Source organism: Typopeltis vanoorti, chromosome 16 (assembly GCF_054136105.1).
Source record: "Typopeltis vanoorti isolate ZY-2024b chromosome 16, IOZ_Tvanoo_1.0, whole genome shotgun sequence".
Classification (NCBI taxonomy): Eukaryota; Metazoa; Arthropoda; class Arachnida; order Uropygi; family Thelyphonidae; genus Typopeltis; species Typopeltis vanoorti.
In genome coordinates this window covers 46365256-46386317 of record NC_143564.1, presented here as the reverse complement: position 1 = coordinate 46386317, position 21062 = coordinate 46365256, and the positions used below count along the sequence as shown (strand labels likewise).

Genomic DNA, 21062 nt, shown 5'->3' with positions numbered 1-21062 from the left:
TATTACTTTTTTTTTTTTTGTATTTTTTACATAATTTGGAAACTCTGCTCTAAAGACCAAGCATGTATTATTTTCAATCCACTTGAAGCTTCCAGTAAGCATGCTGCTGGTCTCACGTATGACAATAAAATTCATCTCTCATTTAAAGACAGTTTCAGACTCCATGCCCATCATTCAGTCCTAGTTGCATGTATTCTCTGGCCAGGTTAGTCTGTCTTGCAGAATGAAAAACCCTACTTTCTAAGGGGAGAAAACCCTGCCACTTCACTATGAGATTAACTCCCCTTCAGATGAAATTTTATAAAAATTCTTTGTGCCCTAGATGGGATTCAAACCCAGATCTTTCTGTTCAAGGACAATAACCACCATCAAATTCTTGTATGTACCTCAAGGGGTGCACAGGATACTATGATCGTATTGCATGAAAAATGTTACATTATAACTAACTTCCTATTGACAATTTTCCTTCAAGTCTGTTATCTCCCAGGACTCCAATATCATTAGATCTTATATTTCTGTCTTCTAAGGCACTTCTAACTGCATCACTCCATATAGATCTTGTCTTTACTTTAAGTATTTTCCTGCCACCAGCACACATGCTATGTTAATCTTTCCTCTCCCATTCTATTTAAGTGACCATACCACATGAGATTAGTCCTACTTACACATTCTTGAATGCTAACAATGCCAAGTTCCCTTATAATATTTTTATTTTTAATATGATTCTGCCACTGATACCATCTTTTCATACCCTTAATTTTTCTCAGTACTCTCATATCTCTATCTAGTTTTTGATCAACTGTTCTGCTTCTAACCTAGCTCTCAGGTCCATGAATTAAAATTCAAATGTCATTGTTCTCATATATAATTCTGTGCCTTCTCGTTTACTGTGCAACTATAACACATATCAGATGTGATATGTGTTATAGTTGCACATATCACATCTGATCCTAGTTTTTTTTTGTCCCCCCCCCCCCTCAGAATTATTATATTCACATTTCTTTCACTTTAAATCTTTATTTCTATATTTGAGTTTAAAATCTTCAAATGATTTCATTATATAAATTCTTTGTTCAGCTTTTATTCATGAAACATCATGTTTACATGTATATATCTTTGCAACAATTTTTTTTTTTTTTAAATTCCAGTCATTAGTAAGCTTGTTTCACATTCCCTTTTGTGTTCATATTTTATTCACAGAATGTCATCCATGGAATCTCCAAAAATGATCATGTGTTCTGCTGGAATTTGGCTACTCTGACCTAATTTTAAATAATAGACCATCTTGACATTCAAGCATATGTGACTGTAAGTACTGTTTATCACATCTTCAGTATCTTGTTATGCCTTCTTGCTGTTAGTGATGCTAAATAACTGTATTCATAAAAATTCCTTAATTTTTGTCATTCTTAGATCAGAGTCATCTGAGAATAATTTGAAATTTTAATTACATATAAAAGTTTTGAATACCATACAAACATAATGAAATGATTTTTCATTTCATTATATTCATGGTTAAACAGCAAATAACCGATTGGTCTGGAATTTATAAGCACTGTAATAATAAAATCAATTTTTTAAGATAATCTTGTATATCACTTATTAAATGAATTTGAAGAGTAGATGTAGTACAAATGTAAACTACCTGTGCAACAGCATGCATACACAGGCTAAAAGAAAAGGCCAGGGATATAAAGAAAGTAAATGATGAGGAGCATGAAGAAGATCCCTTGTATATGCATCGCATTATGAAATGCTTGAGATTGAAATGTGTGTGTGTGTGTGTATATATATATATATACACATAAGTAGTTCCTGCCTTTACAAATTAATTGGAAGTATCTCCACTGTTCGTGTACAATTTTGTTGGGACATTGATTTCTTAAAAATGATTTCTTCCCCTGCAACAATTGAACATGGCATTGAAGAACTTCATTGCAATATCGCTTACCAGTCATAGTCCTTTTTTCCACCACTCCCCCAAACCATGACCCCAGCACCATTGTGTCTATCCCTTTCAAGAACATTCTTGCAATGGTATGCAGTACCACTTTCGTGCCAGATCAAGTGTCAAATAGAATCGAAGGAAAAAGATTAAAATGGTTCTCATCTGTAAAGAGTATATTAGCCCATTTGTGTCTTGTCCAATTTTTATAGATGCAACACCATGAAAACATACTCTATGATGAGCTGAGGATGAATTTTGGGAATATAGGCCTACTTGTCACAGTTTGTCAAGATATCCACATACCTGTCCTTGAATGGAGCTCACCTGCTGTGGTGTGTTGATTATGTTTTGCTATTATAACCAAAAAAGCTATCTTCATGCTCTGTGATTAAGCAAGGGCAAACGTCTGGAACACATTCCATTGGTTTGAAATGCTGCCCAGAGCCTAGATACAACGTTATGTTAGATTCCAATCTCTCTGGTAATGTCAGTAATTCTGCAGCCTTCAAGCTTTCCAGTAATACTTCTCTGCATGAAATCATCTAGATGATGTTTTTGATACATTACAGGACATCCAAGTTTTGCAACTTTATTCCTTCACAAAAACAGCTTCCTTCAAACACAATTCGCTTATCACAGCCATTTGCCTTTTATCCTGTTGAGTACTACAACATGACCCCTTTGCACATGATTCAAAAATTTGAATGTATACCTGATTTTTACTCGAAATTGTCAGTTATACAAATTGCTACAAGCTGATTCATCTGAATTTCTGGTTGTAATCTTCAGAAATAGTGTTCATCCTTAGGTTTTGGACACCAGTGTGTAATTCCATACCACTTGTTTTGTGTTATCTTTCTTCTAACACACCTATCCTTCATATTTTGCCTTTTCTCACTTACTATCTCACTTTTGACAAGTTTGAGTGAGGAAATATGAATTGCTAACTGAAGATAAAGGAATAAGAAGACTTGTTATACTTTTCCTCATATGGCACTGTTGTGTAATAGGTGTTGGTACCTCTTGTGTGTTTGGAAAGGGGGGGGGGGCTGATTAAACAAAAAAAAATTCCTTTGATAATATATTTCAAGTATCAGATACTCCTTTCAGAACTACTCCAAGTCCCTTGCTTTCCTTTTCTTTAGTTAACTGGACAAAACACTGAATGCATCCATGTATCAAATATGTTTTGTTTAAATTTCTTATTTAAGTTTTTTTTTTTTTATATGAATTACTGAGTGGACTTTTGGTGAAGAGAGCATAAAGGGAGAGATTTCACAGGACAGCAGGTTGTGGGAGATCAACATTCATGAAGGTTTTATAATTCTGTTTTGATAAGATATTCCATAACTCGCCACTCGACCTTAAAACAGTAGATGTTTTCATATTGAGTGGTGGACTATGGAATGAATAAATTGGGAAAGGATCAGTTTATTTAATGTGCTGATTTTTGATTGAGTGAAGGAAAGGTATAACACTGTAGAAAGGAAGTGTTGTTATAGTGAACCTTATCAAAATATAATAATAATAATATTAATAATACTGACTCCATGGTGACTTGAAATAGTATTAAATTTTTCTGCAAAATATATCTTTCATATTAGAAAAATGCACTGAAAAAAACATTTTTTTTAATTAAAAAATATATTTAACTGGCTATGAACAGGGGAAAAATTTTTTTTTTTTTGTTGCACTGTGTTTAAAACATTCTGTAACTTTTTTATTTGTTTATTTATTTATTTTATTTATTAGTTTTATTTATTTATTTATTTTATTTATTTATTTTTTTTTTTGTAGTTTGAAACAGAGGTTTCCAAATGCCTTTCAAGACATCTGTCTGTACACAGAAGTTTCTCTTTACATGGCATGTTACAACTTTCGCCTAATGGCACGCAGATTTCTGCAAGAATTGTTTTTGGATATGACATTTCGTGAGGTAAGAAATATGGTAAATACTCAACACTATATAAACTCAGTCTTCTTTTTCTTCCCATAGTCCTTCTCACAGAAATCTTACACTCAGTCGTTGATTGACACTTTGCTTTTAGCTCTGTAAGTGAAGCACTTCACAACTTGTTATATTGTCTCTCCGGTTTATTCTAGATCTGCCTCTTTTTCGAGTTCCTGGAATAAGTCCTTCAAGAACTTACATTGGGAGACTGTTAGATTTGCTGATATGACCAAGCCAGATGATTTGTTTCCTTCAAATCTTAGTTATGATGTTATCTCTTGAACATGCAAAGAACTAATTCTTTGTTTTATTTCAAAATTTGTGACATAATCAGTGTATGATATTTTTAGGAGTCATCTATACCAGCTCATTTCAAATGCCAGCAACCTCTTTTCATCTTCTTTTAGGAGGTTCCAAGTTTCACTTCCATATAGAAATACTGAATTAACTAATGTGTCAATAAGGCATAATCTGTTTGTAATTGTAAGATTGTTATCCGTTTATAGTAGCTTTAGTTTTTGGAGTGCTGTTGTTGCTTTTGCAATTTTTGTTCTAATATCCTGCCTTGGTCTTCCATCTTTATTAAAGATATTGCCAAGGTATAAACTATATAAAGATATAAACTGATCAACTTCTTCTACAGGTGTATCCTCAAGTAGGATATTTTCAGTTTCTTCCACATCACTTCTTTCTTGGTCAGAAGCACAGATATTTGTCATTGTTTTGGGTACTTATAATTAAGCCATATTTTTTAAAAGTATTATCTAACTAACTTTGTGTTGATTTCCTGAAGATCTGATTTGTTTTCTGCTAGGAGATCAGTATTGTTGGCAAACTTTAGATGGTTTATTCTTCTTCTTCCTATTGTCGCTTCAATATCACAGCTCTCCAGGGCTTCATTATTGACATATTCGAGGAAACAGTTAAATAATGTTTGGTGATAATTTGCACCCCTGTTCATTCCATGCTCCATTGGAAAGGAAGTGCTATTCTACATTTGCCTTGAATTTAACAGTTGTTCTTTCATGTTCAAATATATTTTTTCCATTGCTGTACAGTATATTTTAAGCATATTTATATATCATTTAATGATTTTTTTATACCTTCAAATTTAAAAAATTAAATTCTTCTCCTAGTTAAGAAAAAAAAAAAGTGTATTCTCTATTATAAAACGAGTGCATATCCATTACTGTGTTATGTTTCAGAATGGGAACATACATAGTGATGATTCTCGTAGACAGACTTATACGTTGGTTATGCATTATTAAAACACTTAAGGAATGGAACAACGTAGTTAAGGATATAAATTAAATTATACTTTAATAAATATTTTCCGATATTTCGGCAATGTCACATTGCCATCTTCTAAAGGAACTTACAAAAAAAGCACGTGCACGTAGGCACTACAAACACAGTAACTGGGAATGAAGAGATGAAGCTATTGTTCTCCTAAAAGTCCTGATGGTGCCCTCTAGCGGGCTAAGTAGGTGTTCTTGGCCGTTGAGCTGAAGGTCTGCTGACGTAAACCTCCCAAATTTGGGGCAGTCGCATACAACCAAATTTGTTGAGGTTTGGAGAATTTCTTAGGGCTGAGGCTGATTCCATAGTCTTTCGAATTTGTGTGGAAGAAAAAGTTTTACGGTGGCAAGAAAGCTACAGTAATACACCGTAGCAAATACAAATTACACGCCACAGAATATGGTGGAAGAAAGCTACAGTAATACACCATAGCAAATACAAATTCCGGTTTCACAAGTACAGCCATTCTGGTCTTGCAGACCATGCTCTGGATACATGCCACAAAATACGGTGAAAGAAAGCTACAGTAATACACCGTAGCAAATACAAATTCGAAAGACTATTTATGGAATCAGCCTCAGCCCTAAGAAATTCTCCAAACCTCAACAAATTTGGTTGTATGCGACTGCCCCAAATTTGGGAGGCTTACATCAGCAGACCTTCAGCCCAATGGCCAAGAACACCTACTTAGCCCACTAGAGGGCGCTATCAGGACTTTTAGGAGAACAATAGCTTCATCTCTTCATTCCCAGTTACTGTGTGTTGTAGTGCCTACGTGCACGTGCTTTTTTTGTAAGTTCCTTTAGAAGATGGCAATGTGACATTGCCGAAATATCGGAAAATATTTATTAAAGTATAATTTAATTTATATCCTTAACTACGTTGTTCAATTCCTTAAGTGTTTTAATAATACATAGTGATGAGTAGGTAAAAATGTGATGCAACACTAATGCTTTAGTAAGGTAACAGCGGTCAGTTATTCTTAGAATCAAAATTAAAACTAGAAATAATTGGACATGTTACCTTACCTTACCAGAACATTGCTGTTGAATTTTTTTCATGTATGTATGTATGACATTAGGTCAGAAGCCCCCCAGTTCAGTTATCTGAGATGATAGCCTTTTAAATAAGTAGAAGAAAGAAATTACTGGAACTTCTGACCTAATGTACAATCCTCGCTTTCTTGTAGTGCACATCCTCGTAGTAAGTATCTAACTGGACAAACGAAGATGGGCCAGCATTCATTTCATGTTAGAAATAATTATTTTAATTTCCCAACATTTCAACCTTCATATTAAGGTCATCATCTGGAGTACACACATATATATACAATGACAAGCTATATTACATTTCGCACAGTATGCCAAAGAGACAATGATTTGATCAACAGTTATTCTATTGGCCTGACCTGTAGTGAAAAAATAAAAATAAAATTAAATAACTACATTAAAGCTATATTATATTTATGACAACATCAGAGAATAATTTTACATAGATAGTTTTATTACAGCAAAAGTGATGTCCTTATTTAACATGAGAGTTATATTATTATATTAGTGTTAAGATCCTGGATTACTTACAGGCCTATTTATAATTAACTCTTATGCAGAAAGATTATGTGGGTAGAATATGTGCCTTCCATATTCTTGGGATTTTTAGGCCATCATTATTGTTAAGATTAGGGTGGTTGATAAGAATTTCACAGACCTCCTTAAATTTACATTCATACCACATTTTGGTGTGATGTAAACAACAGGTGCCTTTCCAGTTAATTCTATGTAGAGTATTCAGGATATGATCAGAAAGGCCAGCTTTACCATAGTTATTAAATTTAATGTGCCATTTATGTTCCTTTTTTCGGATAGGAATTGTGCATCCTGTTCTCCTATATAGGGCAAATTACAGGTGCAATGAATGTATACTCCAGGGTGGGCCAGCAGAGGAAGTGGATCCTTGGATGAGTTGAGTAAGTTCTTTAATTTTGCAGGAAGTTTAAAGGTGGCTTTAAGGTTGTATTTATTTCTGTAGTATTCTGTTTATTTTATCTATCTGTTTAATGTATGGAATGGTTATAGTTTTATTGTAATCTAGTTTTTTTTTGTTTTTAAGTGAGGTTTTGTGAAGAATTTTGTTGATAGTATTTTGGCTGTAGCCATTTTTCAGGAAGATATTGCTGATAACTTTTAATGCATTTTTAAGTGCTTGTTCATTTGGAGCAAATCTTCAAAGCCTTAGTTTTTGTGTTGGGTGGTAGTAGGAGTTTATGTGTATATATTAGCCAGTATGTGTAGGCTTCTTGTAAACAGTGAAGGAAAGACTGCCAGAAGGAAGACATGCAACAAGTATATCTAGAAACAGAAGTGTGTTCTGCCTTTCAATCTCAGTTGTGAATTGTATGTGTTTCTGTTGTTTGGGTTTTGTGGCTGAGGAAAGTGTAATGTCTGGCAGTCATGGCACCAGATGGCGACAACATCATCAATGTATCTAAGCCAGATTATTGGTTTTAAAGGGGAGGAATCTAGAGCACATTGCTCAAAAGCTTCCATATAAAAGTTAGCAATTGGGGGGGGGAATAATGGTGAGTCCATGGCTGTGCCTTCTTTTTGTAGGTAGAAAGTGTTTCGCCACACAAAATAGCCAGAACGTAGTACATGTGCAATGAGCGCTGTGATATTGGGAGGGAATTTATCCTGTAAAAGAAGAATTGTGTCATTGATTGGCAATGACAATTCTGTGAAGAGGCAGAGACGTCAAAACTAACTAATAAATCACCTTTTTTCCAGTGTGATGTATTTGATTTGAAGTGTCATGTGTTTTTAATATAGAAGGGGTAATGATTACCAACCCATTGAGTGTTGACACTAGTTTCTTGGCTAGATGATAATTGGAGCTGTCTATACCTTCAACTATCAGCCAGAGTGGTACATTCTGTTTGTGAATCTTGGGTAAACCATAAATTATCGGGGAACGAGTATAGTGCGAAAGTAATTTTTTAACTTTATCTTCGGGCCAAGAAATGACTGATGTAAGTAACTTTTCCTCTTTTTTTTTATCCGATTTTATCCGTTAACAAGTTGATAGGTGCTGTTGTCTGAGACTAATTGATTCAATTTTTCTAAATATGTTGTTCAGTTTAAAATAACTGTGGCACTGTTTTTATCAGCTCAAGTGATTATGATGTCCGAATTTGATTTTAGCAATTTCGCAGCTGCCAATTCAGATTTCATTAGTTTGCTAGTTATTGTTTTTGTATTTTTTGTATTATTTAAATTTAAAATGTTTGAGGTTTCCAAACATATTTTATCAGCTATGGTGGTTGGGAGAAAATCTTAAGCTTCTTTCAGTATGGTATATAAAATCTAATTTGTTAATTGTCCTGGGTGCCACAAAGTTTAAGCCTTTGCTAAGTAGCAACAATTCATCATTGTTCAGGGCGGGATTAGATAGTTTGATCACATGACTGTTCACCGAAGGCAGTTGGTGACTCCTGTTATCACTTACTTCTGGTTGGCTGTTATCACTTTCATTCTGCGTTTCTTCTTTGAAGAAACGAAGAATGAAAGTTTTGTTTTCTGTCTCAAGGATGCCTGTGATAACTGTTATTGGAGCAAGTGATGTAATTAAAGAAATCTGAAACTATAAAGTGGCTTTAATGAAGAGCTGTACTCTGATACAGTTTTGTTTATAATGTAGTAAAAGAACCTGATAATTTATATTCAGTGTAACAGTGAGGATGAATGGAACAATAAGTGCTAAATAAGGAAACACTTCATAGTCCCAGAGAAGTTGATAAGAATTTTTATATTTTGAGAAAGGCCTGATAAAGAACTGACTCAAATGAACATTTATTGTTTGTGCATGAAAAACAAAATGTTCATCTAGTAGACTGATTATTAAGCTCATGTAAAACAAACTAATAATAAAATGAGTCAGTGAGAGAATGAAGTCTAAAGATACAGAGATCTCAAAATTATAGTTTCTATTTAGAAGGCCTTCAATCCAAATAATTTTGTAGTTATTAATTTAATTATATGTACCATGTGATATAGTTTTCAGTTTCATTAAATATCTTTCTTTATTTGGTCCGGATTCATTTCCTAGATTCTGAAAATAATAGACAATCGGATTGAACTCTTGTAAAATGTACTTACCACTTGGTGCAAAAACACGTATGTGTAAAGAGATGAACAAATTTGTGAAAAACAAAATGTTTAGTCTAGGACAACATTTTGCATAATTTTTTTTACAGAGAGATTTAACAGACTACATATATATGAGTTCTGAGAAAAATCCACAATATTAAAAAGGCACTTACCATTGTTAGCATTCAGGAATGCATGAGCAAAGCTAATCTAAGGTGGCATGTCCTTGAAACTGAATGAGATTCGAAAGGTTGGCAAAACGGGTTTTTGATTGTAGAAAAGATCAAGATCCAGGCGGATTGATGCATTTAGAAGTACTTCAGATGCTAAAATATATGATCTGCCAATACTGAAATCCTGACAGAGACTAATTTGAAGGAGAATTGTTGATTAGAGGTCAGTAATGATGTAAAATTCACATGAAGTAGTACCATTGTGGTGTCCTGTACACTCTTTTAAGGTAGATATTATGAATGATGATGATGATGATGTCTCTGAATCATGAGCCATAATTTTATGCCAGTAAATAGTTAATTATTTTTCCATATTGTATTAGTTTTGTTCTCTTATGTTCCATCTAATGGAACATACAGACAGAACACAAACTTGTATTAAAATAGAAGTTTTTTTTTTAAATTTTTAAAGCCAGTTACATGTAAGGGTGGTAAGCAATTTCCACATCTTCTGTTATATTTTTTATTTACAAAGATTGTCCTGTGAGCATTGCTACCATTAAGACTTGAAAGTTGTTGGAAGTTTATTTTTCACATGGCTAGACTGTAATAAATTTAGTTTAATCCTTTATCCAAGTGTAAGCAAACAAAGTTTGCGCCTGAAAATATCTTGAGGACTGAGGTAAGGTAGTGCAACTCCGAGCAAAGGTAAACCAAGCTCTCATCACTCCTTGTCTCAGTATCTCCGATAACTCAAAGCACATCTCCTTGCGGACATGTATACTGCTATGCATTAAGGGAAGGGTCACTCCCAGACCGGTTTCAACCTTTATTGAGATTTCGTCAGTGGGAGGCAGACCCAATCGTGGAGATACTAAGGCAGAAGCAATAGGAGAGGTCATATTTACCTATAGGAGTTGCCAACAGGTGTACCACCTTATTATTGAATTACTCTGGATTTAGAGAAAGATGTTGGAAGTTTATTTTTCACTTGGTTAGACTATAATAAATTTAGTTTAATCCTTTATCCAAGTGTAAGCAAACAAAGTTTGCACCTGAAAATATCTTCAGGACTGAGGTAAGGTAGTGCAATGACCTCTCCTATTGCTTCTGCCTTAGTATCTCCACGTTTGGGTCTGCCAAAGGTTGAAATCGGTCTGGGTAGTGGCCCTTTCCTTAATGCATAGCAGTATACATGCCCGCAAGGAGATGTGCTTTGCATTATGGGAGATACTGAGACAAGGAGTGATGAGAACTTGATCCACCTTTGCTCGGAGTTGCCTGGTGTTACACTACCTTACCTCACTCCTGAAGATATTTTCAGGCGCAAACTTTATTTGCTTACACTTGGATAAAGGATTAAATTAAATTTATTATAGTCTAGCCAAGTTAAAAATAAATTTTCGACATCTTTCTTTAAATTCAGAGTAATTTAATAATAAGGTGGTACACCTGTTGGCAACTCCTATAGGTAAATATGACCTCTCCTATTGCTTCTGCCTTAGTATCTTGAGAATGATGAGCCCGATGCTTTGAGTTTTGGTTTGCATTTATTATATGTTTTGAAGATCATGCAATTTTGAATCAGTGCTCTTACCAAAACAGTTGCAGCAGTGCTGGTAAGACTACAACTGCACGGTAAACGGGTTTTTTTTTTTTTTTAATAGAACAGCAGCCAAATGAGACAACGTTTGAAGAAGTATATCAGGAATTTATCAGACTGGGCGAGCTGCTCAACAAAGATTGGCCAGGAAAGGTGAAACTTTATGATACATTTTCCCCGGTGAGTGTCACAGATATTGACGCCGAGATTATGGAAGATCAGTCGGAATCGGCAAACCCCACTATTTCTGATTTTCATGAAGTCCGCTTATGTAAAAAGCAGAGAACAACAGATAAACCACTCAATGACAACATGATCAAGTTTCGGACTCCACTGCTTCTCCCAGAGAAAAGGTGCTTCTGATTATATTACGAGAGAAGCAGAGATGGGCAGCTTTAAGATCAACAATGTCCAACCTACACAGTGGCCATGTAAAGGCCAAAAATGTGGATGAAGGAATAAAGATATATCCTACAACGGTGATAGAATACAGGCGACTAACAAAAGAAATAGACAATAGAGGTATACATTATCATACCTTTTCGCTCAGCTCGGAGAAAAATTTAAAAGTGGTCCTCCGTGGCATCTGTGAAGACATTGATATAGTTGCTGATCTTAATTTGCAGGATCTACCTCCTGTTAAGGTCAGCAGAATGTACAGATACAACAAATCTCCCATGCTGTTAGTCCTCGTAGTGATCCGTAACATATATAAAAATATCTACAACTTGAAAACAATCTGTGGGCTCATTGTCGCACCAGAGCCACTCCAAAAAAGGGCATCTTCTGGGAGTGCCATAGGTGTCAAATGTTTGAAATGCAGGGACAGCCACCCAACGAATATCTGCACAAAGCCAAAAACAACCCTGGATAAATGTGCCAACTGCGGTGGCCTCCATCCTGCCAACTACAAGGGAAGCATTCAGCATCCACAGTCAGAAACCTTCAAAGATAGAGTGAACCAAAAGCAAACAATAAGTTATGCTGATGTGGCCCGTACAAACAAATCAGCATCTACAATCCTAACAGCTGTTATTACAGCCTCTCTAGCCAACATGCTACAAGACTTCAGCAACCTCCACCAAAAGATTTCTCCGTGAAATACAGGTCATCCTCACAGCACTAATTGATGAATAGAAACAAACTTATTCCAGCCTCTTTGCAGATCATTGCATGGAATGCAAATTGCCTAAGAAACAAAATTCTGGAGCTTCAAGACTTCACTAACAGATATCAACCAGATGTTATATTAATCAGCGAATCTCATCTAAGACCCTCAGATAACCCTAAAATAATGGGTTACCACCTATACAGAAATGACAGATTGGTCTACAGAGGTGATGGCACTGCCATCTTCATTAAAAACTACATCAAGCACAATTCTGTGAACAACCCTCCAACCACTAATCTCGAGATCACAGGCATGGAGGCGTTCACCAGCTCGGCTGGCAGACTGAAAATCTGCTCTGCTTACAACCCACCCCTAAAAATTCTATTACACTCTGACCTAAATGCCATATCTTATGTGTCAGAGAACCCACCATTATAGCCGGGGATATGAACTCCAAGCACCCTGCATGAAACTGCAGATCCACCAACAAGAACAGTTGCATCCTTTCCAACTTCATAGGATCACACAATGCTGTTGTGACAGGCCCCACCGAACTAACTCATCTTAGTACATTTGAAACTGCAGACGTCCTGGATGTAGCTATCCTGTGGGACATTAATCTTCAATGCAGCCTAAGATCATTAAATGAGTTGTCATCTGATCACAACCCAATACTACTTCAGATGGGAAGACAAGAATACCTGTCTCCTTCCCCCCCTCACTCCTATATATCATGAGAAAGATTGTCGGAAGTGCTCAGGGATAGTATTGACCCTGTTCCTCACATACGTACAAAAGAAGACATAGAATCTGCAGTTACAAGCCTCTCCCAACTAATTAACTCCACCATAACAGTAGCCACCTTCTACAAATCTGTCCACAAGCCTGGTCGTCTGCCTGAAGACATTATGAACTTGATCAGGGAAAAAAACAGAGCCAGGAAAAGATTTCATAACACTCGTGCGCCACAAGATAAAACAAATCTAAACAGACTTACTGGAGCTGTGAGAGATGCACTCAAGGCTTAGACCGTCTATGGGAAGAAAAGTTAGCCTCTATCTCACCTACTGATCACTCTGTCTGGAAATTACTAAGAAATATCAAAAACAAAGGCAAATCTCTTCCTCCAATACCAGGGCCTTGTACACACTGATGCAGACACGGCAGAGGCCATAGCAAGAAATTTGGAAGAGCAGTGCAAACCTGCATATGGAAATCTAGACTTCAATCATATATACAAAATTCACAGACAGGTCAGACACTCACATTTCCTGATACCAGTACTGACCACATTGTACCCACATCACCTGGTGAAATATATAATATTATTAAAAACTTAAAGAACAAAAAAGCTCCTGAACCAGATGGCATTTCAAACAGGGTGATCAAGCTGTTGCCTCGAAAAGCTGTAGTGCACCTGACCATTATAATAAATGCAATCTTAAGATTTCACTATTTTCCTTCCACCTGGAAACTGGCTGATGTAATCCCTATACATAAGCCAGGCAAGGACCCACACCAACCGCAAAATTATCGTCCAATCAGTCTCATCTCCAAGCTGAGTAAGGTTGTGGAGAAGGTCATCCTCTCACGACTCTCACGAACCTCAATAAATGATCTAAACATCCTCCCTAAAGAACAGTTCGGTTTTCGGTAACACCACAGTACTACCCAGCAATTCCACAGAATTGTGGAATACATCACCAGTGCACAGGAGCTGTTTTTCTAGACCTATCCGAAGCATTTGACAAATTCTGGCATTTCGGACTCCTACACAAACTTATCTCAGCCGTTATCTCACCAAAAATGGTTCATCTAATCCGTTCATATCTTCAGAATAGATCAATACAAGTCAAAATTAATGGTTCCACTTCATCCCACCAGCATATCTTTGCTGGATAGCTGCAGGGATCCCTACTAGCGCCATTGCTGTTTTCTATATATATATATGTCGGACATCCTGCACAATCCGATATCTTCCATCTTGGCCCTGTATGTGGACGATACAGCAATACTAACCAGATCTCTCCCACCCATTTCATTACCAAAAAGCTTCAAGAAAACCTTCTAAAGCGGGAGGTTCTCCAAATGGAGATTGGAAGTCAACCTCCAAAAAAGTTCAGCCATTCTTTTCTCGAAAAGGCCAATATCTCCTGCAGGAGATGTATTACTATTCAATACTAAAATTCCCTGGCAGAGAGAAACAAAATACCTGGGTGTAATTCTCAACAAAAAGCTAACTTTCAACCAAGACATCAAGTCTGCGTGCGCAAAGGCATCTAAAGCCATCGCTCAGATCTATCCGCTAATTAATAGAAATAGCAGGCTAAGTAACAGAATCAAATTGCAGCTATACCAGATGACGATTCGTCCTATCATCATCACCTACATGTCTCCAGACTGGAGTCGCACCTCTAATACTAACATTATCAAAATACAACAAGTTCAGAACAAGTGCTTGAGAATGATTCTGAATGCCCCATGGTATGTTAGAAACAATCAACTTCATAGAGATACAAACATTCCCTATATTTTCTCTTTCCTACAATCTTTAGCATTTAAGTTCTTCCTAAAGATGTCTATGCACCCCAACAATTTGGTTCAAGCTGCAGCATACGAGGCAACGGACATATTCAAACATAGAAGGCCGAAAGCTATTTTAACCTCCTATAGCGATGCATAATCTCCATGCCCAATCAGGGCGAGCAAACTGCTCATGAATTTTACCTTCACTGTAACCACAACAGATAGCGAGAAATATGAAAAGCATCTTGCTTCACCCCTAAAGTCGTAAATGTCAATTGTCGTTAGTATCGCCATGTGTGGATCTGCCTCCCACTGATGAGACCTCAATGAAGGTTGAAACCGGTCTGGGTAGTGGCCTTTCCCTTAATGCATAGCAGTATACACGTCTGCAAGGAGATGTGCTTTGCGTTATGGGAGATACTGAGACAAGGAGTGATGAGAGCTTGGTTTACCTTTGCTTGGAGTTGCCTGGTGTTGCACTACCTTACCTCAGTCCTGAAGATATTTTCAGGTGCAAACTTTGTTTGCTTACACTTGGATAAAGGATTAAACTAAATTTATTATAGTCTAACCAAGTGAAAAATAAACTTCCAACATCTTTCTCTAAATTCAGAGTAATTTGAAAATAAGGTGGTACACCTGTTGGCAACTCCTGTAGGTACATATGACCTCTCCTATTTCTTCTGCCTTAGTATCTCCACGTGCTTTGGGTCTTCCTCCCACTGACGAGACCTCAATAAAGGTTGAAACTGGTCTGGAAGTGGCTCTTCCCTTAATGCATAGCAGTATACATGTCTGCGAGGATATGCGCTTTGCATTATGGGAGATACTGAGACAAGGAGTGATGAGAGCTTGGTCCACCTTTGCTCAGAGTTGCCTGGTATTGCACTACCTTACCTCAGTCCTGAAGATATTTTCAGGCACAAACTTTGTTTGCTTACACCTGGATAAAGGATTAAACGAAGTTTATTAAAGACTTGAAAGTAAATATCTGGCTTTGGAAAAGTGCTAATACTAATACTAAATTGTGATTCTATCACTATATATATATATATATATATATATATATTTACCAAAGTGAACATCCTTTACACATAGTAGAATATTTTTCATGATGTTAAATTTACATTTTTTAATTATCCTTACCTGTCACTTTCTGGTACAGTGTTTCTTAACCCACCAGCTGTGGACAGTGTTTATGTTCAGCCGTTACTCTTGGATTTTATTCCAGAACAGTCATGTCATGTTTATTGTTATATCCCCTCCTTTTATCTGAAAGCCATAATTCCAACACTGACCAATATTTCAAAGATATAGAGGAATTATTTAATGATCACACTGTCAGTATATTTCACCAATGTGAGTGATAGTCATTCTCTGTCCAGAAGGAAGCCAAATATACAAAGTAGAAGTGAATGAGTCATAGATATACAAGGCTTTGGGTGTACCTATACATTAATAAGGTTGTGGCTGGATGAAGATATCCATGTGTTTTGAGGGAATGTGCAAAAGAGTTGATTATACCTTTAATCTGGTTGTTTAATGAAATTCTTGCAGTAGAGAGAATCTCAAAGGAATGTAATGCAGAATTGGATCATTAAGCATGGGATTCTCTATGGTCAGCATAGTTTTGTGAAGAGTCAGTCTTGTCCAAGCAATTTATTTGTATTTTATGAAAAAGTAATCAATGTGGGTGCTAATTAAGGGTAGCTCATTTATTTTTTTTATTATTAGTAGTATTTTTTTTAAGGTCACCCCAACCAGGAAAAGTTGGAAACATGCAGTACATTTAGTACTACCAGCAAATATTGTCTGCCTCCTAGAGATTTTCTTGAATATCTTTATCCCTGCCACTATTGGATTCAGTCTTTCATGTTAGTTGACATGAGATGCCATGCTGTCCTCATGGTCACCCCCCATTCGAATAGCAATAAAAAATTATACTTTTTTGCTTCACAAAAGTATTTGATTGATTGCTGTATGAAATGTTGGCATAGAAGTCCATCGGATTTGGAATGGATAATAGTTAAAAGAATAGAAGATTGCTTGTCTAAAAGGTATCAAGAGGTTGGGGGGAGGGGGGGAGAAACATCTCCCAAAGAAAAGGAAGGTAACTGCCAATGTGCAACTACATTCTGTTGTTGGGTAACTGGCTGTTCATGTTGTTTGCTAATGATATTTCATGTGGATTACCTAGGGATATTCAATAGTCCATTATGTTGCAAAGTTAGGCAGAGTTATAAAAAAGCAATGCTGATACCAAGTGCCTTCTGGAAGTGGAATTTTAACTTGGACACATTGTTTTGGTTGCCATTTTAATACAAGGTTTTAAAGTGCAAGGCATTCTGCTGTATTGGTGTGAATTGTCCACCAGGAAGCAGATGAGGTTCACTGGGGTAATTTATTTATTCTTTTGGAAAAAGGAATACAGAACAGCTACAGGTCAATGTTCAGTCTGGAAAGCCAATCCAAGGCCTTATCCATCACCTTGTGGATGTCCTGTAGACCACCACCGTGAAATTGGCGCCTTGGGTAGTCGTTCACAATATGAGTAATCGTCTGAGCCACAGGAGAACAATCACAATAAGGGTGGTCTAACAGCCTCCATTTATGTAGTACGTAGCTATATCTGCCCTGGTTAGTTCTGATCCTGTTGAGTGATGACCAAATCTTCCTAGGAATAGCAAAACCAGGCTGCAGAGCACATGGATCTTCTACCAGGAAGCCGTTCGTTGGGAGATTGTTGGACCAGTATTCTCTCCATATGTCAGATATTGATGGCTGCGCAGCTGAAGAGAGTTCGTCCATGGACCAGGAAGGCTTTCTAGATTTGAGGCGAAGACTAGGTGGGTTTATGAGAGTCTAGTGTAGGGGCAGGAGTGGGTTGCTCATTGCTTTATTAAATTCCTTAATCGTGGCTTGTCTTCTCCGTATGTGTGGTGGAGCAATGTTAGATAGAACAGGCAGCCAGGAGAGAGGGGGTGCTTCTCGCTGTCCCACTAATTGTGGGCATGGTAGAGTTTAGCTGGGTGTCTATAATGTTAGTGTGTGTGCACTTCTTTCCAGACAGGGACACAATATTCTGCTGCAGAGAATGTGAGGGCTAGTGCAGACGACCTTAGGACTTCTGCACCACAACCCCAGGTTGTTCTAGCAAGTCCTTGAAATGATATTGTTTCTCGTTTTAATTTTGTTGGACAGGTTGGTGGTGTGCCTTTTATAAGTTAGACTTTTGTCCAGGCTCACTCCAAGGTATTTTGGGTGAGACTTTTGTTCTATCATTTTTCCACAGAAAGAAAGGTTGAGGTGTCGATTCGCCTCTGCATTGTTCAGGTGAAATACTGTAGACACAGTTTTTGTTGGATTTGGCTTCAAGTACCACTGCTTGAAGTACTCTTCCAGGATGTTCAGGTCTTTGTTCAAGGTTGGCAAAGGAGTAGATTGATGTAGGATCGCTAGTCATTAGCATACATATACTTGCTTGAGCTGGTATGTGGTAAGTCGTACACTTAGATGTTAAAGAGTAAAGGGGATAACACAGAGCCCTGTAGGAGACCGTTGTGAAGGAATCTGGGCCTGCTCTTTTTTCCGCCAATATGGAACCAGATCTTTCTGTTGAAGAGAATGGATTCAAAAAGCTGGAAGGTTTTTTGCACCTTATAATATTTCCTAGCTTTAGGAGGAGGCTGCTGATCCAGACTGTGTCATAAGCTGATGTTAGGTCAATGAAAGTGGTTCTGGATTTAAGTTACTGGGGTTATGAACAGTAGAGACCTGAAGTTGAAACACTGCCATATAGGATACCTGTTGTGTTGGAAGAAACTCCCAGTAATTCCAAGTTAGTCCTTTTCATTCTTCCCTTTTATACTTATCTTTTCTGCTTATATTTTGTCTACATTGTAATTCGTGGATATTCAGAAAGAGAACCCTCTGGTGTGCATTGGTTGCTGCTTCAGCATGATGGGCAAATGATTTTGGCCCATCCAAGATCATATGGCTAATGAGTTCCCCTGTAAGGATTAGTGGCATTGCAAATGCCATTAATGCCCATGTCATTAATGTCCCGTTTCCAAAAAACTCACTGCTTCCTGTAGTTCTTATATAACATCTAACATCTGAGGGGAAAGCAAGGAACAACATCTTAGTATCTCACTTTCATACACTTTTATTGCTTGCGAGTACATCTCTTTCTCTAGAGAAATTATATACTTGGTTTAATCCTTTAACCAAGTGTAAGCAAACAAAGTTTGCGCCTGAAATATAATCAAGACTATGGCAACTCATAAATAAGTTAATGACTTCACATCACTTGCCTTAGTATCCCAAAATGCAAAGCACACATCCTTATGGGTATGTATAATGCTATGCATTATGGGACAGGTCACTATCCAGACCAGTTTTGGCTTTTATTGAGGTCTTGTGAGTGGAGCCAGACCCAGAGGTGATACTGAGTCCTTAAAAAGGACTGGCTAGATGGGTGAAGCAAGAATGCTTTTCATATTCCCCATTATCTGTAGAGGACAGTGTAAGGATAGGGTATTATTGAGCTATATATAAAGCTCTGATCATGGCAGTAAGGTAACAGCAATACCCGAGCCTCAGTTAGAACTTCATTGGCTACAGCATTGACATCCATTACCCTCCCTGGATACCCATTTTAGTCACCTCGTATGACATGCATGAGCTACATTGGGACTATTCTTATCCTGGCCACCAAACGGGAAGATGATACTAAGGCAGAATGTAGAACATTACTGGTTTGATCGGTGAAGCATATATGCTTTTCATATTCCCCTTTGTCTGAGAGAGAAGTTCTTTGAGTGGAGAATTATTGAGCTTTAAGCTCGCCCTGGATGGGCAGTGAGATTAGCTATGTTCAGCTGAGCATAGAATTGACTTGGGTCTTTTGTATTTGCAGAATTCTGCTTCATTGTAATCTGAAGCTTGCCTGATCAGGGGGGGGAGGTTTGGATCATTGCTTGTCTTGGTGAAGAACTTTTCTGCTAGGTCATGAAGGAAGGATGTGATGTAGGGAATGTTGACTTCTCTGTGAATCTAAGAGTTTCTAATGAACCATGGGGCATCCAGGGTCATTCTCAGGCATGTGCTCTGTATCCTCTGCAGTTTTAGAATATTTGTATGCGAGATGTGGCTCCATGCAGGAGATGCGTAAGTGATGACTGGGCGTATTACCATCTTGTATACGAGTGGTTTGTTCAGGGTGTCCAGTTTGCTTCTTCTGTTGATCATGGGGTAGAGTTATACGATTACTTTCGATGTCTTGGAGCTCACGTGTTTTATGTGATTGGTGAAATGAAGTTTTTTGTCAAGCTTCACACCGAGATATTTTACTTCTCTCTGCCATGGAATCTTGACTCCTAGCAGGTCTTCATTGGACTGAAATTTCTTCCTAGAGAACAGTATGGCTGAACTCTTCAGTGGGTTTGCTTGGATCCTCCCGTCCATCAGCCATTTCTCCAATATATGAATATTATTATTATTATAATTACAGCTATTTTGCCTGCTTCAGTTTAGGAGTGCCCCTGTTTAAATGTCATTGGCTATTTACTCATGGATTCTTAGGGCATTGTAAGTGTAAATGTACCAAAAAGTATATGTAGCATAAGGAATAGAAATTTACACATGCCTTTCTCTGGGTGTTGCGGCTTTTCCTCTTTCTGCGATGTCGAAAAACTACTAAGTGGGGGGGGGGTAGGCAATTTGGTAGAATTAAGTTAGAAAAACCCGGGTTTTTTTCGTAATATATATAAACATATATATTATATTATATAGGGTGGGGAAAAGGTGAAAGGGTTGATTTTTTAATTAGGGAGGGGGAAGGGGAAAGGTGGTTGACGGGGTGCGGTCCGTTTCGACTATTCGTGGTCATCATCTGAACACATTGGGAAAGTGGATGCTATGTCAGGTTGGGTAGGTGCTTCTGCTTTTGAAGTGTATGTTGTCGCCTATTGGTCGGGGTTGTGACCTCAATTTTATGTTGTGAATCTTCCAAACCGGAGATTATGTAGGGCCTGTGTACGTTGATAGAGTTCGCGTCACACTTTATAGCTATTGTTTCCGATATTCTGAGCATTGTTTCATTGTCTTGTCTGTCTATGATGGCCTTGTCGATCTGCGGGGTATGTTTTTGTTCAAGGGCGTGAACAGCTATTTCCGTTTTTCCTGTGCTTTGTATTCGATTTTTCTTTTTGATGTTACGTTTTTTAGTGTTTAATGTGTTCTGGAATAGGGGTGTTACAGTCACGGAAGTGTTCTTGTAGTCTTGCCCATAAAGACCTGATGGTGGAA

At 37.3% G+C, this 21062-nt stretch overlaps 1 protein-coding gene across 2 annotated transcripts in view; it reads left to right on the top strand.

Annotated features, from left to right (window-relative positions):
- The window catches only part of rictor (rapamycin-insensitive companion of Tor), a 955009-nt gene that overhangs the window by 910031 nt on the left and 23916 nt on the right, over nt 1–21062 (top strand). Inside the window, exons 31-32 of one of the 2 annotated variants that reach the window (XM_090406114.1) lie at nt 1201–1308; nt 3746–3882. In XM_090406114.1, coding sequence (XP_090262240.1) covers nt 1201–1261 — 61 coding nt within the window. In that variant the 3' untranslated portion in view covers nt 1262–1308; nt 3746–3882. Of the gene's footprint in view, nt 1–1200; nt 1309–3745; nt 3885–21062 lie in introns of those variants that run through there. The other variant, XM_090406113.1, reaches the window with a different exon arrangement.